Source organism: Bidens hawaiensis, unplaced genomic scaffold (genome assembly GCF_021521415.1).
Source record: "Bidens hawaiensis isolate Kalapana, Puna unplaced genomic scaffold, B.hawaiensis_p1.1 tig00030808_1, whole genome shotgun sequence".
Lineage (NCBI taxonomy): Eukaryota > Viridiplantae > Streptophyta > Magnoliopsida > Asterales > Asteraceae > Bidens > Bidens hawaiensis.
This window is the reverse complement of record NW_027495155.1, coordinates 48,758-69,802: the sequence shown is the minus strand read 5'-3', so window position 1 is coordinate 69,802 and position 21,045 is coordinate 48,758. Positions and strand designations below refer to the sequence as shown.

At 40.0% G+C, this 21,045-nt stretch overlaps 1 protein-coding gene and 1 pseudogene across 2 annotated transcripts; one reads left to right on the top strand and one right to left on the bottom strand.

The window, feature by feature from the left end:
- Positions 1 to 4,383: 4,383 nt before the first annotated feature.
- LOC143581113 (putative WRKY transcription factor 7) lies at positions 4,384 to 6,876 on the bottom strand. Its single transcript, XM_077063971.1, has 3 exons — positions 5,833 to 6,876; positions 5,633 to 5,758; positions 4,384 to 4,821 (listed from the first exon to the last, which is right to left on the bottom strand). Exons 1-3 carry the CDS (start codon positions 6,549 to 6,551, stop codon positions 4,659 to 4,661), a joined length of 1,008 nt encoding a protein of 335 aa, XP_076920086.1. The 5' UTR covers positions 6,552 to 6,876; the 3' UTR covers positions 4,384 to 4,658.
- An 8,385-nt stretch (positions 6,877 to 15,261) lies between these two features.
- LOC143581111 (putative inactive receptor kinase At5g67200 pseudogene) lies at positions 15,262 to 18,189 on the top strand (annotated as a pseudogene). Its single transcript, XR_013143777.1, has 2 exons — positions 15,262 to 16,595; positions 17,648 to 18,189. The product of XR_013143777.1 is annotated as a putative inactive receptor kinase At5g67200 pseudogene (transcript).
- Positions 18,190 to 21,045: the final 2,856 nt, after the last annotated feature.

Below are 21,045 nucleotides of genomic sequence, written 5' to 3'. Positions count from 1 at the left end.
AGCAGGCGTAGACGCCTGGGTCGATGCCTCGGGAAGGCTGACCGAGCCTACCGTCATTGGCGGGGGAATACTTGCTCCAACTCCACCCTGGAATGCGTCAACATCCACACCTACATAAGCAAAAGTGTTAGAAAAATTTATTTTAAACAACAAATCTAGACAAGAATTATGGGGGTACTTACGGGGTTTCTTGAGCTTGAACGCACGGACGAGCGGGGGCGAACCCGATGGAGCCGGCCTCTTGACACCGGTAACCGTCGTTGCCGCTGCCTCCTCGGAGGTGACACCTGCAGCCTCCGGAGCGGTGGTCTCTTCACCACCGGGCTTCCCCGCCACCTCTGCATTATCTGACTCCGAGTCAGATAGGACTACCGGGTCGGCCGTAGAGGCCACCTTCTCCTTGCCCTTCGCGACGGCAGCCTTTCTCTTCCGCACCAGTGGAGGACCTTCTGCGGATTCCTCAGAAGAAGAAATGTCATGAACTCCAGCAGCAGGCACAGCTTTGAGAGGTTCAGGGTAGAAGATAGGCTTACCTGGCCGTCGGTGGCTCAGGATCTCTTGGCCTGGCGGGTAAACCTCCACGAACCGACCCGCAGTCTGCTCGAGGATGGGCAACTCGTTCTCGTCCAGAGCACGAGTACCCATCCGCGCAGGACCATCTTCCTCCCGCGGATTCAGGAGCGACTGAAGATCGTTACCCTCTGAAATCAACAAGAAAGTTAGAAAAAATCGTAGTCAGCAAAAAAGAAACAAGACATACCATAAGGGGTAGAGTTCGAACCATATTCAAGGACGATCGGAACCTTATCCGCATTCGCCGCCTTCCACACCCGGCTCATCCCCAGCATCACCATCGCCGACTCCGGAAAACGGAAAACCGGGGACTGGACCCGGGATATCTTCGAAAACCATTCCGCCTCCTCGTAGTTAAGGGCGGGAAGGTTCGGAAGCGCCTGGCCATTCTTAAACTTCATGGCGATGGGGACGGCGCGAGCGGATATGAAGAAGAACTCTCTTCTCCATGAGCGAAGACTCCGCTCGGTGGTACAAATCTTTAAACCCTTTATACGGGTTGTAAGAGTGTACCACCCCTGGATGCACCTCCAAGTGTAGAAGGTCATCAGACGGTCAACAAAGGGCTCAAGGCCCAGTATCCGGCACACCCACTCAAAGTGCCGGACCTTGGCAATGGCCATGGGGTGCACCTCTGTCAGGTGCACACCGTGCCTCTCCAGGACACGGTACACAAACTTTGTCAACGGAAACCTAAGGTTTCCGTAGACAAAGAATGCAGCATAAACCCCGATCTTGCCACTAGGGGCATCGTACACAGTATGGTGGGGTTCAGGAAACTCAGGCTCGAGAGACTCGAGCATGAACTTCCTGATGATATACTGGTACAGATCGACAGGAAGAGAACACTGGCATTCGCCAGCAGTCTTCTGATCATCAGTATCATGAGAAGACATGGTGGAAAAAAGAAAAAGATTTCAGAGTAAGGCTTTACTGAACAGAAAAATTTGCCGGAAATTACTTGAGAAGAAGAAGAAAGGTGAAAGTGTGAATTACAGATAACTCTCTTCCCCTTTATATAGTAATCGCAATTAATGCGGTGAATTTAATGCGGAGGAGAGAGAAATCAAAGGTGCAATGAAACTATGACACGTGGCAAAAAACAGGCTGGCAACAGCTGTTGAAAGGACGTGTGCCAGTAATTTCGCGGCCACGCGCCAGAAAAATCACGCCCACGCGCCTGAAAAAGCGACTGGAATGACCATGTTCTGTCACGTCACCATAACTTCCTGCACGTCCTGACACAGTCAGAAGAAACTGTCGCACGACGTTTCAGAGGTTTGGACTGTTCTTATCTTTTCACCAACTCTTCGAATTTCAAAATTCAAAATTCGAAAATATTAAATAGTAAGCGGGAAAATCCCCCCTTACCTTGGCAAACAAGTAACCGTAAGACGGATGCGGGTACAGTGTTAGGGCGAAACCCTTCACACACCTAGCACCCGCAGGGAATTGAAGCCAAGAAAACCTTGGCAAACAAGTAACCATAAGACGGATGCGGGTACAGTGTTAAGGCGAAACCCTTCACATACCTAGCACCCGCAGGGAATTGAAGCCAAGTATTCCTCGGCAACCAAGTAACTATAAGACGGGTGCGGGTACAGTGTAAAGGCAAAATCCTGCACATACCTAGCACCCGCAGGGAATTGACGCCAGGAATACCTTGGAAGTAAAGTAACCGTAAGACGAGCGCAGGTACAGTGTTAAGGCAAAACCCTTCACATACCTAGCGCTCCGCTGGGAATTGAAACCAAGAAGGATCTTCTGGGCAATGCTTGCGGAAACGGAAATAACATCCCCGCATAGCGGGAGCGTCGAGAACTACGTTGTTTGAAGCTCCAAGATGGAATTGGTGGTCTTAACATAATTGATCACTATGTTCGAAACTACCAAAACCTCATGGAAAATACATACAACTGGGACTCAATGCTCCTGACTTGCGAGGAGGTTACAGACCTACCCGCATCATACCCAAAGACCAAGCAGGAAACTCGGGCATTTCTGCAAGTGACAAGGACTTCCCATGGAAAACCTTACAAAACCCTTTTCAAAACCCTTTGCTTAAGTCCAAAAGTTCACCTCACTTTATTAAACACGCATGAGAAGAACATTGGACTGGGGGGACTTGAAGAGGTAGGTCCCAGCAGAGACCAGTTGGTCCCGCAAGACTCACCTTGAACAGGGTTGTCTGCGCAAAGGCCATCTGCTCCCGCAGGACCCACCATGCTCATATAATCTTACGCGCAGTACGCAAGCTGTACACGCAGGGAAAGCCTCCCAATGGTGAAGTACCCCGCCTGTTCCCGCAGTTGCGGATACAAGCCATCAGGGAAGGCTACCCGCAGACAGCAAGGCTACACGTACAAGACTAGCTACTTCAACAGTCACGTGAAGGCATGAGCAAGGCGGGAACAACCCCGCCCAAATGAGCCAGTCTGATTCTGAAAGATCTTTTGTACCATACCTACCAAGGTATGGATAGGACAGACGATCTGACCAGAACAGCCCATGAGCCAATCACAGGGTGACAGCTCACCGACAACAGTGCGAGGAGGAGCACCCTCTAGTACTGTTTGTCACTATTAGCCGCTGCCTACTCACCAACTCTCACTGTGGAGCAGGCGCAGCCTACAGTTGGTGGAATAGTATTACTGTTGGCCGTAACCTATTCACCAACCAGCATGGCCTGCGTACAATCCACAGTCAGTGGGACGTGCATGGTCTACAGTTGGTGGAATAGTGCAGCCGACTTTATTACTGTTGGCTGTAACCTACCCACCAACCAGTATGGCCTGTGCGTAATCCACTGTTGGTTGAACAGGAATACTATTCAGCCGGCTGTACCTTCTAGAAAACCTACCTTCGGCTATAAATACTCCAATATCTTGGAATGGTAAGATCATCTACTATCTCGTATAACTTACTTGATAACTGCTCTAATAGTATTCACATACTTTTATATTCAAAGAGCAATATAGACTGATTCTCACGCCGGAGGGTGGTCACAAGGAGGAACCCCCCCCCTTCTCAGTGACGAGCTTACGGTGTCTGTTTTGCAGGTTCCCGGAAGTACAACCTACTCTGCTGGACCTAACCTTCGTGGGAAACATTACCTGGCCCCCAGATTATCCGTAATCTGCCCGGGGTCGATTAGTGTTTCTTCAATATTTAAGGCGATAAACCCATATGAAATGTGTTATACTTGTACCCAGACTTACTCAAACCGATGAAGTCTAAATAACACAATGCAACAAATCAAAAGATGCAAAAGTAATTGATTTCGAATCAGAAAAAAAGTAGTTGTTTATGTTTTGACAATTAACAAGCATGACCAGTATTAGTGACACTATTTTATTACTAGAAATAAAAAATTAAAAAATGAGAACAAGACAAATTGGGTGATGGAATATCCTTGAAGGGGTCCTGCGTGGCAGGCTCCCTCCTACGAAGGTGGAGGAACACTGCGGCGCCACCAAATGGTTACAAGTGAAATGACGAGAATGAGGGTGGTCATGCACATCCTTTGAAGGATGGTAGAGGGCAATCCAATGATTTTTTTTTTCCTTTCCTTTTTCATTTTAAACAATATAAAGGCAGGTAATGATGAAAAACGAGGGGAATGAATAATTGCATGGGTTGAGTGGTGAGGTTACATGATGGAGAAAAAGCTAAGTTGACACTGAGGTGACGCAGATATGACGAATAATGAAAAATGATATAACACATGATCTTAGAGTAAAACACATGTGTAATTATAAAAGTAAAGTTAAAATGTGTGACTACTGAAAGGAAAAAACAACAAATCAATACCATGATAGCTTTAAATTATAAAAATAAACTAATTTTTTTAGTTATTAAAAACCGAAACGAATCCCGGTTCAGTTATCACCCCATCCACAAACTTTTACATCACCTTCCATAAATTTTACATGTGTTTCAATCTTTCAATTTCAAACACCAAACAAAGGGTATAAAGATAATGAAATGCAAGCTTCCTTGTTGACATTTGATCCCTTTTAACAAACACCTCTTCACAACTTAAGGGTAAGAAAAAATTAATCTTTAAACATGTTAGACAAAGAAATTCAAGAAGATTCAAAAATTATGGTTGCGGGTGAGTCCTTCAAATCAAGGGAATGACTGTGCTCACTTTCATAAGTCACTATAAGCATCGACGGATCGTCTAAAGCTCTTTCAATATGTTTTCTTGCCGGACACCCTCTGACGCTACTACACTTGTAATAACCCCTATAATACCAAATAAAATTAGTTATATTTAATAAGGTACACTAGATAAATCGTAAATAGCGAAAAATATTTTAAATTGGAGAATCAAAGTAATCCCATTGTTGTATTGAAAAGTCAGAGTTGACTTTCTAGATACCATTGACTTATTGTCTTTATTTTAATCGGTTGATGCATAAGTTTTGTACCAAATATTCTTGTGACCGAAGATATATATTATTAGACCTTCAAATTAAGACTATTTAAATAAAAAAAGTTTAAAAGTCCAAGCAACTCGCATTGAAAACCTAACCATTAGTCAAACCTTTTAACTTTTGGGCCGGCTCCATTATCCTAAGTTAATGAAAATAATAAACAACTAATAACAAAACTATCCCGAGTTATGACTCGGTGAGTTGCTAATAAACGAGTGAGAATCACTGAGTTCATGGGTTCATAAACTTGAATCCACCCAACTATCCGAATCAAAGAAAATCGGCCGGTTTTAAATAAATATGGACAACACGTTTGAAAATCATAAATGGTCGTTCAAAGTAGACTATCCGTTTAAAAATCGGTATTATTTACTACTTGAAAGTTGAAACTCATAACCTCCCTTTATATAATGTGTACTATATTTATTATTGTATACTTTTTTCCCTTATAGTAATAAAATGTTATGACTGCTAAACCTTCAAACCGTTAAAACCGAATCGTCAAGCGATTAACTTATATTTTCTAAAACCCTAGCTTCTGTTTCATAAAAAAAAATTCGTTAAAACCGAGCAAATCCGACTTTAAATAACCCTAGCATAAACTAGTAACAAGGCATTACCTCGGATGTGGCGAGCCTTTGATCGGCTTTTGACCGTACTTCCTCCACGAATAATCGTCCGGTGGTATATCCGCCATTTTCAGACTTATCGCCGGCACTCTCACAACCCTTTTCATCCTTGTTTTCCTAAAAATAACAAAATAAAAAAAAATTAAATCCCCATAATAATAATAATAAGGGCCGGATCGGGAGTACCGTACCGTTTTTTAGAACAATGACAGCGGCCGGAAGAACTGGTGCACTTAGTATGAGAATCATTAACGGAATCACACTTCCGTTTAAACGATGACGTCGAAAGATTAGGGTTTCCAGCAGAAGATACCTGAGAAAGATTCGTGATCTGAAACCCAGAAGACATCGACGCCTGTAACCCATCGGTATCTCCGGTCAACGACGACATAAACGAGGTTGCCGGAGATGCCACGGCCACCGCAGCTCCGGCGAAACTTATAGTAGTCGCCGGAGCTGACGTCATCCGGTTCTGAACCGACACTGGAGAAAACACCTTTTCCGCCACCGCCGTCACCGGAGCTGTAACCGTCACCGTCACCGGCGCCGGCAACTTCGCCGGAGTAATTATCGGTTTTTTATGAATTGGTGAATTTGAAGCTGAAACGGGTTCTCGCCGGAATCTGGCGTGGCCGGTGGAAGTCCGGTCGAGGATTGAGATGAATTTCTTGAATTTGGTGACGGCGATATCGGCGACGGCGACGTAATCGGTAGCGGTGGAATACGACGGTGTACGGTGGGGATGGGTGGAGAGTAAGGTGACTAGTTTCTCCAGGCTCTGGAGGCCGGCGGCGGCGGCGTCCCGGAAGGCGGTGTCTTCCATATTATTATTATTATTATTATTATTATTATTAACGCCTGTGCCGGAGTTTGGGTATGAATTCATGAGCTCAACATCAACATGAGCCATTGAATAATAATAAGCAGAGAATAAATGGTGGTTTTAATTTGATGAAAGTCAAAGAGTTGATGCGGTGGGTGTTGTGTTGTCTGGTGAAATGACGGATTTGTCCCTGTACGACTATTTTGTGGTCAAAGAGTTGGACCAATGGTGGGATTACTTGTGTAAAATGACAGAGGTGTGGGCCAGGGTTTTATGTTTTTAAGGAGAAGACTGCAGGAACGGTCATGATTGAATAAGAAAGTCAAACACCGTGTCGCCATCGTTGGATTTTTTTAAATAATTTCTTTTTTAGATGCCAGATTTAATAAAGAAATACAAAGGAACTAAGCAATAAGCCAATTAATTAAGTACAAGAGAAAGATCGAAATAAGCTACAGAGTACAAACTAGTAACGAACATCACTTGTAAAGTTAAAATGAAAAAAAGTTAAATTTGCATCACGATTCTTAGTCGCTATCTACTGTCGATTGTATAATGACTCCCTTTTCATCCCCACGTATTTTAGCATATATTCTAGGATCTCTTGTGTTGAACTGAAACCACTTTTAGTCGGTAGAGTCCCCACACAATAATAATCGTCGCAAGTAATTGTGTAGCAGCAATCAACCAAGATATGAGAAGATGTTATCAAAAAATTCCCACATAAGCCACATGTTAAGCATGCCATGGTTATATTTTGGATGCTAATGCCATAGGTTTCGTAATATGATTCAATAGAGCCTTCCAAATAAAGCAATTCACTTTGATCCGGATACATTTATTCTAACAATTGACATTATTAAAAATTTGCTTTCAGTTCGTAAATACAGTATCGATAACCTTACTTCTATTGAATATGACCCGTTTGGTTTTACTATGAAAGATTTTTCCAGTGAAGCTTACCTTTCTCGTCTCAATAGCACCATGAACTCCAACCTTGCACCTTTAAAGCACATATGCATTCATCACAACCACTGACCATTGACACAGTCCACTTGAACATATAGAAAAGTATATGATAATAAAAAGCTTTATTCAACACTTGGAATTGCTATAATAGTAATACACGCTCTAACTTTACACTTCAATTATAAGGAGTATCTTTTTTGACAACCATGCAATTAGAACCCCTCACAATTTGAAAACACAAATTTTTAAGCCTTGTTATTGGTTCGTTAATTGTTATATAATATCAAAATTTGTTAATTCAGATTTTAAGTATTTGATGAATATAAAATTATTTTTGTTCAATTTTTATTTCAATCGTTGATACCAACGAGCAAGAAGTAAAAAACAAAACATTAGATAATTTTTACTTACACATAACAATTATATTTTAAGTTGGACAAGCATGTGTTAAATGCATGGATTACAAGGTAATTTTTAAGAGCATTCATGCCAAGTCTCCAATTATATCTCTTTCACTATAATTAAACTAAAAAACATGATTCTTTTAATATTTTGTTTATTTTCAAAAACCTTACATACCCAACTCACTTAGCTCTATCCTTATCCTGCTGACAAACACTTATTTTAGTATTTTTCATCATTATACACTCACAACCAAAAATAGAAAATTGGCCATGAACCTCTAAATATAAAAGTGTATTTTAGTTTTCTATAAATTTTTCTTTATTATAGAAAATCTAATGTAAAAATGTTTTAATTGTTTTATTTTTTCCTTTATATTATGTAGAGTGATGTATATATGGATTCTAATGTGAATTCTTTAACAAGATTTAACTAACAAAAGTTATACAACAAATCTGTCCAAGTTATCTAAAGTTCAAAGGTTCAAATGAACATATATTAGTTAATATAGACACAAATCAATCCAAGTATAAATGTAACGAAGAAGAAGAAAATACCAAATCCCTTTGACCACATCAAAACGTATTACTTAGGCATATGACTAATCCGTAGATTTCAAAGTCATGCGAGACTAATAAAAACAACTTTTTAAAATAAAATTATTAGTAAAAAATGGGCCTTTGAAATTGGCTCAGGCTCGACTCATTTTGTCTCAAGTTCACATACTAATAAACTTGTTTACCGTTTTCAAGTTGGTTTTAACTAATACTTAAGTGACATACCAAGTTATAAATTTATAGAGAAGGGTTATGGTTTGTTGTTTTGAACCGTAACCCGAACTATTTTGAACCAAAATATTAGGCACGGCAAATTGGGCGGGCTGGGTTATGGTTTAAAACAGGTTCTAAGCAAAACGAGGTTAGGTAAGCAAAACAAGTTCATGTCTAGAAAAATATATACTATGTTTCAGGTCAAAACGATTTTGACCAAATTGGAGTCGGGTCGATGGGGTGACTTGATTCGTTTTAGAAAAATACTCAAAAATACTTTTTCAAAATTAAATTAAAACAAACAATTCAAACAAAATTACCTTCATCACCCTACCCCACACACACATCAAAACCACCTTGAAACAGGCCTTCGTTCATTATTTGTTCAGGACCAACAATTCTTACAAAATTACCTCTACCACCACCTATTTCTATACCGGTTTTAACGTTTACCACCTATTTCTATACGGGTTTTAACGTTTAATTAATTGCCTTTCGTAATTCCTTTATAATTAATTGCCTTTTAAATATGCAAGTAAACATAACAATAAAACAAATATATTGTAAATTTTTTAGAAACTAAAAATTTCTCTTATAAAATTTTAATCTGTAAATCTAATTATCTAAATGATCTAACATCTAAGATGAGAAGTCGATGTAACTTAGATAACACATAACGTTGGTCGCTATGGGGCTTGGTTGGGATGGTTTATGGGGCGCGGTGGGCGCAGAACACCGCGGTGGGGCGCGGTCCAACCAAGGGTGCCGAGGGAAAGGTGGTTCAAACGGCCGGCGCGGATGTGTGAAATGTGTGGCCCCCCTTACAGCAGCTCTCTCCATCTCTCTCACACACATGCATACATATGCATAATATATATATATATATATATATATATATATATATATATATATATATATATATATATATATATAATAGGGGCGCCCTTGGGGCATTAAACCATAGCGAGACATTTTTGGGGTGGGGCTTTGAAGCCCTCGGTGCTTACGTGGCGCTGACGTGGCACAGTGGAGGGGCTTCAAAGCCCCCCACCATAGAGGACATCTCCCATAGCGACCGTCTAAGAGCATCACCAATAAGGAAGTTTATAATAATGTTTTTGTATGTACACATGACATTTAGGCCCATCAAAAATACATTCTCTCTCCTTCTTCTCTCTCCTCTCTCCTACATTTTCACTCACAAACCAAGTTCATAGAGATTCTTCACTAAGACCGTCCGTAGTGGAGCTTCATGTGAAGCGTTTTAGGCTATAACGCCGGGGGCACAACCCCCCCCCCCCCCCCGGCATTTTGGGGTAAGTTTTTTTTAGCGTTTTGTATACAACGCTAGAATGGCACAGAATTAAAAAAAAACCTTTGTTCCATGAATCTTTTCTCCTCCACCTTCATCGGAATCTTTCTCCTCCACCCTCATCGGAATCAATGGCAGCTCCGGACCCTCATCGGAATCTTTCTTCTCTTCCACATGAAGTGGGTTTTGGAGGATGAAGAGAAAGATTGAAGATTTGTGGGTGGTGTTGAGAGGATAGACATTGATGATTTCGGTAGAGAGTGAGGTTGTAAAACATGGAGATGAGTTTGGTAGAGAGTGAGGTTGGAATTTTAATAAAGATATTGGGGAGTTTAATAAAATATTATTGTTATTTGATTATTCTTATTAAAAAAAAATCTAAAAGTGAATGGGCGTCACGTGCGCATAACGCCTGGGGGTGGAGAGTTATAACTACACCCTGTTTTTATAAAAAACCATAACTCTGACTGGGCGTCACGTGTCGCATAATGCCTAGGGGTGGAGAGTTATGACTACTCATGGTCTAAGAATCTTACCCCTACCTCTAGGCCTGTTCACGAGTCGAGTTTAGCCCGAGCCAGGGCCAGCTCGAGCTCGAGCTCGAATTTCAATCGAGCTGGTTCGGCTGGAACTCGAAAACCACATCGAGCTGGATGTATGAGCTCAGGCTCGGCTCGATTTTAACTCGAGCCAGCTCGGCTCGACTCGATTTGGCTCGAACTTAAATAAAATTAACAATAAAAATATGCAGCACAGGTTATGATGGCTGGCGAGTGGCGACGGGTTATGAGGGTGGACGATGGCGACGGGTTATGATGGCTAGCGAGTGGAGACGGGTTATGACGGTGGACGATGGTGGTGCTGGATCTATGAGGCTGTGATGTCTGGCGAGTGGCGAAGGCCGACGGGTTATGGTCGGCGGGGTTATTACCGGCGAATTGGTGGGTCAGGGAGAGAAGAGGCGCCACAGAGTGAGAGGTGTTTGAGTTATGTGATTGGGAATTTGGGATCTAGGGTTCCTTCATAAGTTGTTATGTATTGGGCTGGATCTTTTAAATGGGAAAGAAAGCCCATATATCAAATAATGGATATTTGAAGCTTGGACTAGATAATTCTATGTATTATGTATACATATAAAAATATATAATAAATTAAAATAAATAATTCGAGCCTATCGAGCGAGCTCGAGTCGAGCCGAGGCTAGCTCAGGCTCGGCTCGTTTAGATATCGAGTCGAGCTCGGCTAGGCTCGTTTACGTTCGAGTCAATTTCGAGCGAGCTTTCTTCGAGCTTTTTTCGAGCGAGCTTCGAGCCATGAGCTTTTTGAACAACACTACCTACCTCTCTCCTCCGTCTTATCACCTCTCTCTTCCACCTCACCTTTTCTCTCTTCTAAAAACACCTGAGAATCTCATATCGAAGATGATCTAATGCACCGGACGTATCTAATAAATCCTATTAGAGATTTAGAGTTATGCTACTACGAGGCTACGAGCCTACAAGTACCACCCATCTGAAGCAGCCTAGTATTCAATACATGTACTGATGTACTTGTACTTGATCTCCTGCCCATAAACTCTTAAAGCTCAAAATCAATAAAACTAGCCCAACTAATCAGCCCAATTAAATAAACCCAAAAATCTAAAGCCTAACAGAACCAACTGACTAACTGGGTTAAATACTTGAATTACCCCCAACTAACAGGGTTATAATTTCTTGAGTTTCTTTTTGGAGTAATTGTAAATATAATCACCACGGCAACCCGGAAGGGCTTTAAGACAATGTTGTAGTAAGTCTACAAGGCCGAGTATTCCCCGAGTACTCGCTACAAGGTATGACGTCGATGGGCGTTTCTTTAACTCCACCTAGTTACTAAGATTGGATCGAAGGTGGTTAACCTAAGACATAATCACATCTAGTCGGTCAACTTGGACCGATTTTGATTTAAAAAATAAAAATAATTCATATTTTATAATATTAAAAAAAAATATCACTTTTTTTAACTAATGATTAAATAATTATAGAATAATTTAGTATATAAAAATGCGTTTATTTATATTGATATTCACTTATTTAGTTATAAATATTAGCAAACTTATGATATTTGACATATATAGTATCCAAAAGTTAGTTTTCTTTATATTTATCGTTTCCGAGTACTCCCCGAGTACATCCAACTCCTCAGTCGACCATCTAGTATCCGCCTAGCGACTTCTGCAACCTTGCTTTAAGCCACATTGGTAGGGGTGGCAGAGGGGCACACATGGATGGTGGTGGCGCCCTCTATGTTAATCCACAACATACGGTCTTGTTTATATATTCTAAACCGGTCTAGATGCATGTAAAATTATAGCCACACCATTACCAAATGATCAAAATCTGAGAATCAATCCAAACCCTAAATGATCTAAATCCTAAAACAAAACCAAACCCAAACTTTTTTTTAGCAAGTCATAAATTACTTTCTACTACAGCTGATTGAGTCTATCGTTGATGTATTATCATTTTCAGGTGGTGATTTTACCAATTTAAACAAACAATTAAACAATGAAATAAATGTACTATATATATATATATATATATATATATTTCAATATGGTGAAATCAGTATTAAATAATGATATCAACCATGTTGTTTGAACTTCGAAGCTTTCATCCTGGTTATGTTAACAGTGTATTGCATACATCTTTTAATAATGTTAGCTTATAGTGGTTTTACAAGATTGAATGTCACTCCACATGATACAAATATCACCCCCATCCGTCTCTATGCGGCATTAACTCTTACTTCTCTTGTTATTACCACACTTTATACCGTATTAAATTGAGAATCGGTGTAGCAACCACATGGCGGTCCCCCTCCTTTACCCCCTTTGTGGTGTTTCGTGAAACCTGTTCGCTGGTCTCTTGTTTTTAGATACCCAAATCTATTCGAGGAGCAGATTTAATTCCAAGGACAAGAACTGTTTCTATTACACCATTTGGCACGACCAATGGGCCCTGGTTTAACCGAACAATCCTAGAGGATCCACGTCCATTCTGAATTTGACAATCGAAATCTTCAAACAAAAGAAGTAGTGTGTACTCTCGAAATCACCAATGCATAAAGAATTCTGTCAAGGGAATGATATTAATTACTAGTGAAGTCGCATAAGGGGACATCCTAACATGAGCCCACCTTGCTAAAAGTACTGACATTTGGAGTAAACATCTTCTTTGCTTTAAGCCTTGATTATGAACCTTTCAAAACGAAATAATTTGAACATAACTATTAATTGTGAAGCTACAAGAACTAGCACCTGAGGGTACTAGCTTCAAGTGACCGTGGTGAAATGGCAACAATCCAAATGACAGAACTTGAAAACCTGCAAAATAAAACACCGTTAGAGCTCGTAGAAGAGGGAGGGTCTCTTCTTCGACCATCCTCCGGCGTGAGAATAAGCAATTGTGTTTTGAGAGTATAAATGAGAGTACTCGAGATTTATAGAGTAGATTGCTAATTACCTCACTTCAGTTGCATGCATAGGTATTTATACCTTTTTCTTTGTTAGAAACGAACCATTTGTGGTCCCCTTCCAGAAGAATGATGTGTTGGGCATATAGGTCCCACTCCGATATTGTGTTTGTATCATTGGTAATCATAAGTCACGCCTTGCACGCAGTTTATTCTTCTTAGATGGGACGTAACCTCTCAATTTGATAAGAGTTAAACTGTTAGGCCACCTAAGTAATATGCTTAAAGAATAATTTAACCAGGAAAAATGTGTGTTGGTGTTTGAGTTCAATATTGAAAAAAAAAAAACAAAAAACAAAAAAAGGGCTATAGATAGAGCATGAATTATTCAATATTTGGACCATGAGTCAACTACAAGTCTATTGGCCACATTTTTTCCAGTTGCCAAGTATTTAAAGCGCCCACACTTGAACCAATCTCTTGCAAACATATTAGACGAATAAAAGAAGGGATTGTAGATTGCGACTTCTTTGGATTTTGACTTTCGAGGTAACAAAGAAAAAACTGGTTATATAGATTATGGAATACGGACCATTATGCAACCATGTTATAATGCTCATCATTTAAACAGATTTACTTGGTAATCATCATCATCATCGTACTCAGTATATCCCACCAATAGCAATGCTATGGTAGGGTCTGAGGAGGGTAAGATGTAGACAGTCTTACCTCTATCCCATAGGGATAGAGAGGCTGCTTCCGGTGAGACCCCCGGCTCGATAGTAGTTTTGCATCAAGCCTTGGACATAAGGCACATAGCACTCAATCATGATTACCCGGCTCGATAGTAGTTTAACCCGAAGCAATATATTTACTTGGTAATAATATTATAATTTATTAAATGCGAGCTTTGAAATATGAATACCACTATTGTAAGGGGGCTCGAATTTAGGTAAGGTGTGATTGAATTGAGGGACAAGTGGACAACCCTTAATGAACCCCTCGACAACTAGTTATGCTAAAGCCTTTAAATAATGACCCATACTTAAGTTGTATGTTATAAGTGTCTCGACTAAAGTTGATATAAGGTTCATCGTTTCAACCCTCGTTTCTCACGATTAGATAAATACATTATACAATTTTATACGCCTTTATAAATTAAAAGAACTAAAAGACAACTATACAACATTCATTTTTATAAGCCGATTGGTGTATGCCATCTATTTTTTTCTACAAGTGATTTTACAAGCGTATATTGCATAATATATGTATTTATTTTCTTCCTTCATAGTATTATTAAAAGTACAAAATAGCTCTTAAGTTTTACTTTTAATAATTATAATAAACCTTATAATTTATAAAATATTTAGCTATTATTATTAATTAAAACTTGCTTGAAACAATGTTTTTTACTATTTTGACTCGGTTATTATCTTCTACAATAATGTTTTACATTTCCAACTACATATCGCGTATTAAAAATTTAGAACGTTTTCACGTCTATTTTTTCTCCAGTTTCGTCGAAACGCACGGATTCTAAAATTAAACTAGTTGTATTTAAGCTATACAAGTTGATGCCTAGTTGCCTACTCATCATTCCAACCAAAATCATCAAAACCAACCTGATTAAGTTACAAGCATAAAAAGTTACATCATTAATAAACAAAAATAATAATAATAATAATTATTAAAGTGAAATGTTTTTGGAGCCAAAAAAGGGTTGAGGCTTCCATCCCCCACCTCTCTTTCTTTTGAAAACCTTCCACCCACGTGATTCTGACTTATTATTATTATCTCTTGTCTTTTGCAGCAGTCCATATTCACCCACACATCTCCCAATCTTCATGCTTAATCCCATCCTCAACCACCTTTCATTTCTTCTAACTTCAAAATGAAACCAACCTTCTTCATCCACAATGTAATTCTCCTCATCCTCATCTTCTTCTACATTTCGACATTATCCGCACAAAACGACGCCGTATCGCTCTTATCCTTCAAATCCATATAACAAGCTTAAATACACCACCAACAACACATCCACTCTCTGCAAGTGGCCAGGCATACAATGCCGCACCAACGGGAAGATAATTCGACTAGTCATCGAGAGTTTAAACCTCTCCGGTGTATTCCCACCCAACACATTGACTCGAATGGACCAGTTACGAGTCCTGAGTCTCCGCAACAACTCGCTCACCGGACCGATTCCAAATCTCGCCGGACTCGGTAACCTAAAAGCATTATATCTCGACCATAACTACTTCACCAGCGTAATTCCGCCGTCTATTGGTTCCATTCACCGTCTCCTGACGCTAGATCTTTCGCATAACAAACTTTCCGGTTCAATTCCGGTTGAGTTGAGTAACCTAGACCGGTTGAACTGCCTTCGACTTAATTCAAACCGGTTCAACGGCTCAATCCCGCCGTTTAATCAGTCATCGCTTCAGATCTTCAACGTCTCGGTTAATTTTCTCATCGGTCCTGTTCCGGTTACTCGTACTCTCGCTCGATTTAGTCCGGATTCGTTTTCGAAAAACCCTAGGCTTTGTGGCGAGATTGTTCGTTCGAAATGTGGTTATGTGAATCCATCAGTTGGTAAAAACTCAACTAAACAACTGACTGAAGGTTTAACGAATTCGAAGTCGGTTAAACATAAACGAATTGGATTGATAGTAGGCGTTTTAGCTGGTTTGTTAATAGTAGTAATTACTTCTGTTCTATGTGTGATAATATTAATTAAGAGTTCTAATAAGAAGAGGAAAACGGATGTTGATTCTACGTGTGAGATGATGGAGCTGGCTGAAGCGGCGGATGCTGCGGCTGAGGTGACACGGATGCAAGAGGCGAATGAATTGGAACAGAAAGTGAACAAGCTGCATCAAGGAATAGCGGCGAAAAAGAGTGGTAATCTGGTGTTTTACACGGCCGAAAATGAGGTGTACACGGTGGAGCAGCTAATGAGGGCGTCCGCGGAGGCGTTAGGGAGTGGAAGTGTGGGGACTACGTATAAGGCGTTGGTGGATAACCGTGTGGTGGTTTGTGTGAAGAGGTTGGATACCTCGAGGTTGATTGGGGTGGCGAGTGAGGAGTTTGAGAGGCATATGGCGGTTTTGGATGGGGTGCGCCACGCAAATGTGGTGGCGCTCCGGGCGTATTTTCAGACGGAGGAGGAGAAGCTGCTGGTTTATGATTATCAGCCTAATGGCAGTCTGTGATCCCTCATTCACGGTAGTGTGCCCTTTCTTAATTGTTATGTTGAGTCTCTAATTATAAGGCATAATATTCAAGATAAGTCATTAGTCGAACGGTAGGGTGAGGAGTGGGGACTAGCGATTAATTGAAAATTAATCAATATTAATCAAGGTTAAGTTAGATTTAATCGTCGATTAATCGACGTCTGATTGGGATTTTTACAACCCTGCACGAGAGATAATAATACCATATCCCTTGATTAAGATAGAGATAATAATAATAGGGGAAAATATTTTTCTTTTTGAAATAACTGATAAAATAGCTATGAAATTTTAAAATTATCAATTAAACAGAGCACAAGTTTTCTTTGACGCAATAAATTGAATCCTTTGGCACAACATAGATTTCATTATGTTTATAGGAGAATTTATTTGAGACTTCAGAGTCTAATCCGTTAGTAACTGGTGACATTTGTCCTTACATTATTGGTATAAATTATTCTAAATAAAAAATGACAAAAATTCAATTATTCAAACAACTATTTTCGCAAACTCAAAGGTCACGTTTATTTGGTAACATCCTCAAGGGTTTTGCATGAAACCATAAGACCGTAAAATCAAACCGAAGCAAAAACTGACAGGCTTGTTATATATCTTCGTAGAAACTGAACTTTCGGCATGGTTTCGGTTTTGTGTGTAATTAAAATCCACCGAACTTATAAAATTTCACTATTTATTGTGTTTTAAGTAACTTAAAAGAATTTATCAAATAGTTCGATTCAAATATTTTAGGACAAATGTATGATAATAAATATTTATTATTAACAAAAGGATTTAAGCACATAATCTCTTTTTGGGTCTCTTTTTCGAACGTGAAATTTTCAATCCCAATTGGCAAAATCGAAAAACCAAAAATCAAACCGAAAAACCCCAAGACCTGATGGTTTAACAAAACTCAAAAACCGAAATTCCGGTTTTTAGTTCGGTTTGTGTCAAAATAGACCCAAACTGACCCATTGATCACATTATCATCGCGGATATTTTCATGATTTTCCTTATAATAAGTCGTTTAATATGGTAAATTTCTAGGTTCAAAATCTACAATGGCAAAACTACACTGGACATCATGCCTAAAAATAGCCGAAGACGTAGCACAAGGACTCTCGTACCTCCACGAAACATGCAACCTCGTACACGGCAATCTCAAATCATCCAACGTCCTTCTGGGGTCCGATTTCGAAGCCCGCATATCCGACTACTGCCTCTCCACCCTTTTCCACCCCCTCCCAGTTAAACCACCCGAAAGCGAAAACCTAAACCCCCACGAACCGACTACAAACTCTGATGTTTACTCATTCGGGGTTGTGTTACTTGAACTGTTAACGGGGAAGAGCGCGGTTGAGCATCCGGATTTGGGGGCTGGGGAGGTGGTGAGATGGGTAAAGGCGAGTAGGGAGAAGGGTGGTGATGGGGTGAATGTGGAGGAGAGGCGGTTGGAAATGATGACTGAGGTGGCGGTGGCGTGTCGGGTGAGGTCCCCGGAGATGAGACCGGCCATGTGGCAGGTGGTAAAGATGTTGCAGGAGATTAAAGAAGCTGCTGTAATGGAGGACTGTAGTACACAAAAGTGATGAATAATTGAATATGTTGGTTAGTTGAGTTGTAACTGGAATTAGTTATCCACTTTGTTTTTTATTTTTTTATTTTTATATACAGTGATGTCTTAAGTAGAAACTGCACATCTAAACTGGATCACCATCTGAAACCGATCCAGAGACTGATTTGGATCTGATCCAATTTGTCAGTTTGAAATATAGATTAGGCATACAGGCATTCCTCCACATTTTAGTGGAAGGGCGTGCTATTTGTTTACATCCATTAGTTTGTAAGGGCTTTAATGCGGACTTTGACGGGGATCAAATGGCTGTTCATGTGCCTTTATCTTTAGAGGCTCAAGCAGAGGCACGTTTACTTATGTTTTCTCATATGAATCTTTTGTCTCCAACTATTGGAGATCCCATTTCTGCACCAACTCAAGATATGCTTAGTGGACTCTATGTCTTAACCAGTGGAAATCGTCAGGGTATTTGTGTAAATAGGTATAATCCATGTAATAGTAGAAACTATCAAAATGAAGATAATAACTATAAGTATACAAAAAAAAGAACCCTTTTTTTGTAATGCCTATGATGCAATTGGAGCTTATCGGCAAAAACGAATCAATTTAGGTAGTCCTTTGTGGTTGCGATGGCGACTAGATCAACGTGTTATTGCTGCAAGAGAAGTTCCTATCGAAATTCACTATGAATCTTTGGGGACCTATTATGAGATTTATGGACACTATCTAATAGTAAGAAGTATAAAAAAAGAAATTCTTTATATATATATTCGAACCACTCTTGGTCATATTTCTCTTTATCGAGAAATAGAAGAAGCCATACAGGGGTTTTGGCAGGGCTGTTGTAATTCTATGCTGCCAGGGGGAATTCGAATCTCGCCGGGTTAACTAGGACTAGAATTGCGGAATTTCTATGTGAATCAAGATCTAGAAAAGGAAGTTTTCCAATCACTGACTCAAACCCATTGTCAAATTCTACTCAGCACAACGCAATATGGAGGTACTGATGGCAGAACGGCCCACTCAGGTCTTTCACAATAAAGTGATAGACGGAACTGCCATGAAACGACTTATCAGTCGATTTATTGATCACTATGGAATAGGATATACATCACATATCCTGGATCAAGTAAAGACTCTGGGTTTCCGACAAGCTACCGCCGCATCCATTTCATTAGGAATTGATGATCTTTTAACAATACCTTCTAAAAGATGGCTAGTTCAAGACGCTGAACAACAAAGTTTTATTTTGGAAAAACACCATCATTCTGGGAATGTACACGCGGTAGAAAAATTACGTCAATCGATCGAGATATGGTATGCCACAAGTGAATATTTGCGACAAGAAATGAATCCTAATTTTCGGATGACCGATCCTTTTAATCCAGTCCATATAATGTCTTTTTCGGGAGCCAGAGGAAATGCATCTCAGGTACATCAATTAGTAGGTATGAGAGGATTAATGTCGGATCCCCAAGGGCAAATGATTGATTTGCCCATTCAAAGCAATTTACGCGAAGGACTCTCTTTAACAGAATATATTATTTCTTGCTATGGAGCCCGTAAAGGGGTTGTGGATACCGCTATACGAACATCAGATGCAGGATATCTCACGCGCAGACTTGTTGAAGTAGTGCAACACATTGTTGTACGTCGAACAGATTGTGGCACCGTTCGAGGTATTTCTGTAAGTCCTCGAAATGGAATGATGGCGGACAGGATTTTTATCCAAACATTAATTGGCCGTGTATTAGCAGATGATATATATATAGGTTCGCGATGCATTGCTACTAGAAATCAAGATATTGGGGTTGGACTTGTCAATAGATTCATAACTTTTAGAGCACAACCAATCTCTATTCGAACCCCCTTTACTTGTAGGAGTACATCTTGGATTTGTCAATTATGTTATAGCCGAAGTCCGGCTCATGACGACCTGGTCGAATTGGGAGAAGCTGTAGGTATTATTGCAGGTCAATCTATTGGAGAACCGGGCACTCAATTAACATTAAGAACTTTTCATACTGGCGGAGTATTCACAGGGGGTACTGCAGAACATGTGCGAGCCCCTTCTAATGGAAAAATCAAATTCAATGAGGATTTGGTTCATCCGACACGTACACGTCATGGACATCCTGCTTTTCTATGTTCTAGAGACTTGTATGTAACTATTGAGAGTGAAGATATTATACACAATGTGTGTATTCCGCCCAAAAGTTTTCTTTTAGTTCAAAACGATCAATATGTAGAATCAGAACAAGTCATTGCTGAGATTCGCACGAGAACATCCACTTTGAATTTGAAAGAGAAGGTTCGAAAACATATTTATTCTGACTTAGAGGGCGAAATGCACTGGAATACTGATGTGTACCATGCCCCTGAATTTACATATGGTAATATATATATAAAAGTTGAAACCGGTTCGATAGAACAGGTTTCAGAAACTAGTCAATAGTCATATAGTTAGCTGAATTCGGTTCCAATCTGGTTTAGTTTTACTTTAGCAACCAGTTTTAAAAACGAATTGGTTTGGGCTAAATCCAGTTTTCACTTATGTTGACCTAATCTCGGATTAGCCTTTTTTTAAATACCTCTCTCCTCGAAGTCCGCTCAATCAGCTTGCAAATTTACAAGCCAAGGTGATCTTGCTCATTGTTATAAAACTGGCTCGTTGTTTTTTATTGTTACAAGTGCCAGAAGAAATATTGTTGTCATTATATCTATCTTTACCGAAAATATAAAACTTTTAAGACTATGTGTAGTGGCAACGTTGCCACCAACGTTTTAGGGAAAACACGGGGGTACACCGCCCCCCCCTGCGTTATATGTTTTTTTTCAAGCGTTTTATACAAAACGCGCAAACATGGCA

Coding starts and splice junctions, on each gene's coding strand:
- LOC143581113 (XM_077063971.1), bottom strand. CDS start 6,551: ATGGCTCATGTTGATGTTGAGCTCATGAATTCATACCCAAACTCCGGC. Junction 5,759..5,832: donor TGTCATTGTTCTAAAAAACG/GTACGGTACTCC, acceptor TGTTATTTTTAG/GAAAACAAGGATGAAAAGGG. Junction 4,822..5,632: donor AAAGGCTCGCCACATCCGAG/GTAATGCCTTGT, acceptor TTGGTATTATAG/GGGTTATTACAAGTGTAGTA.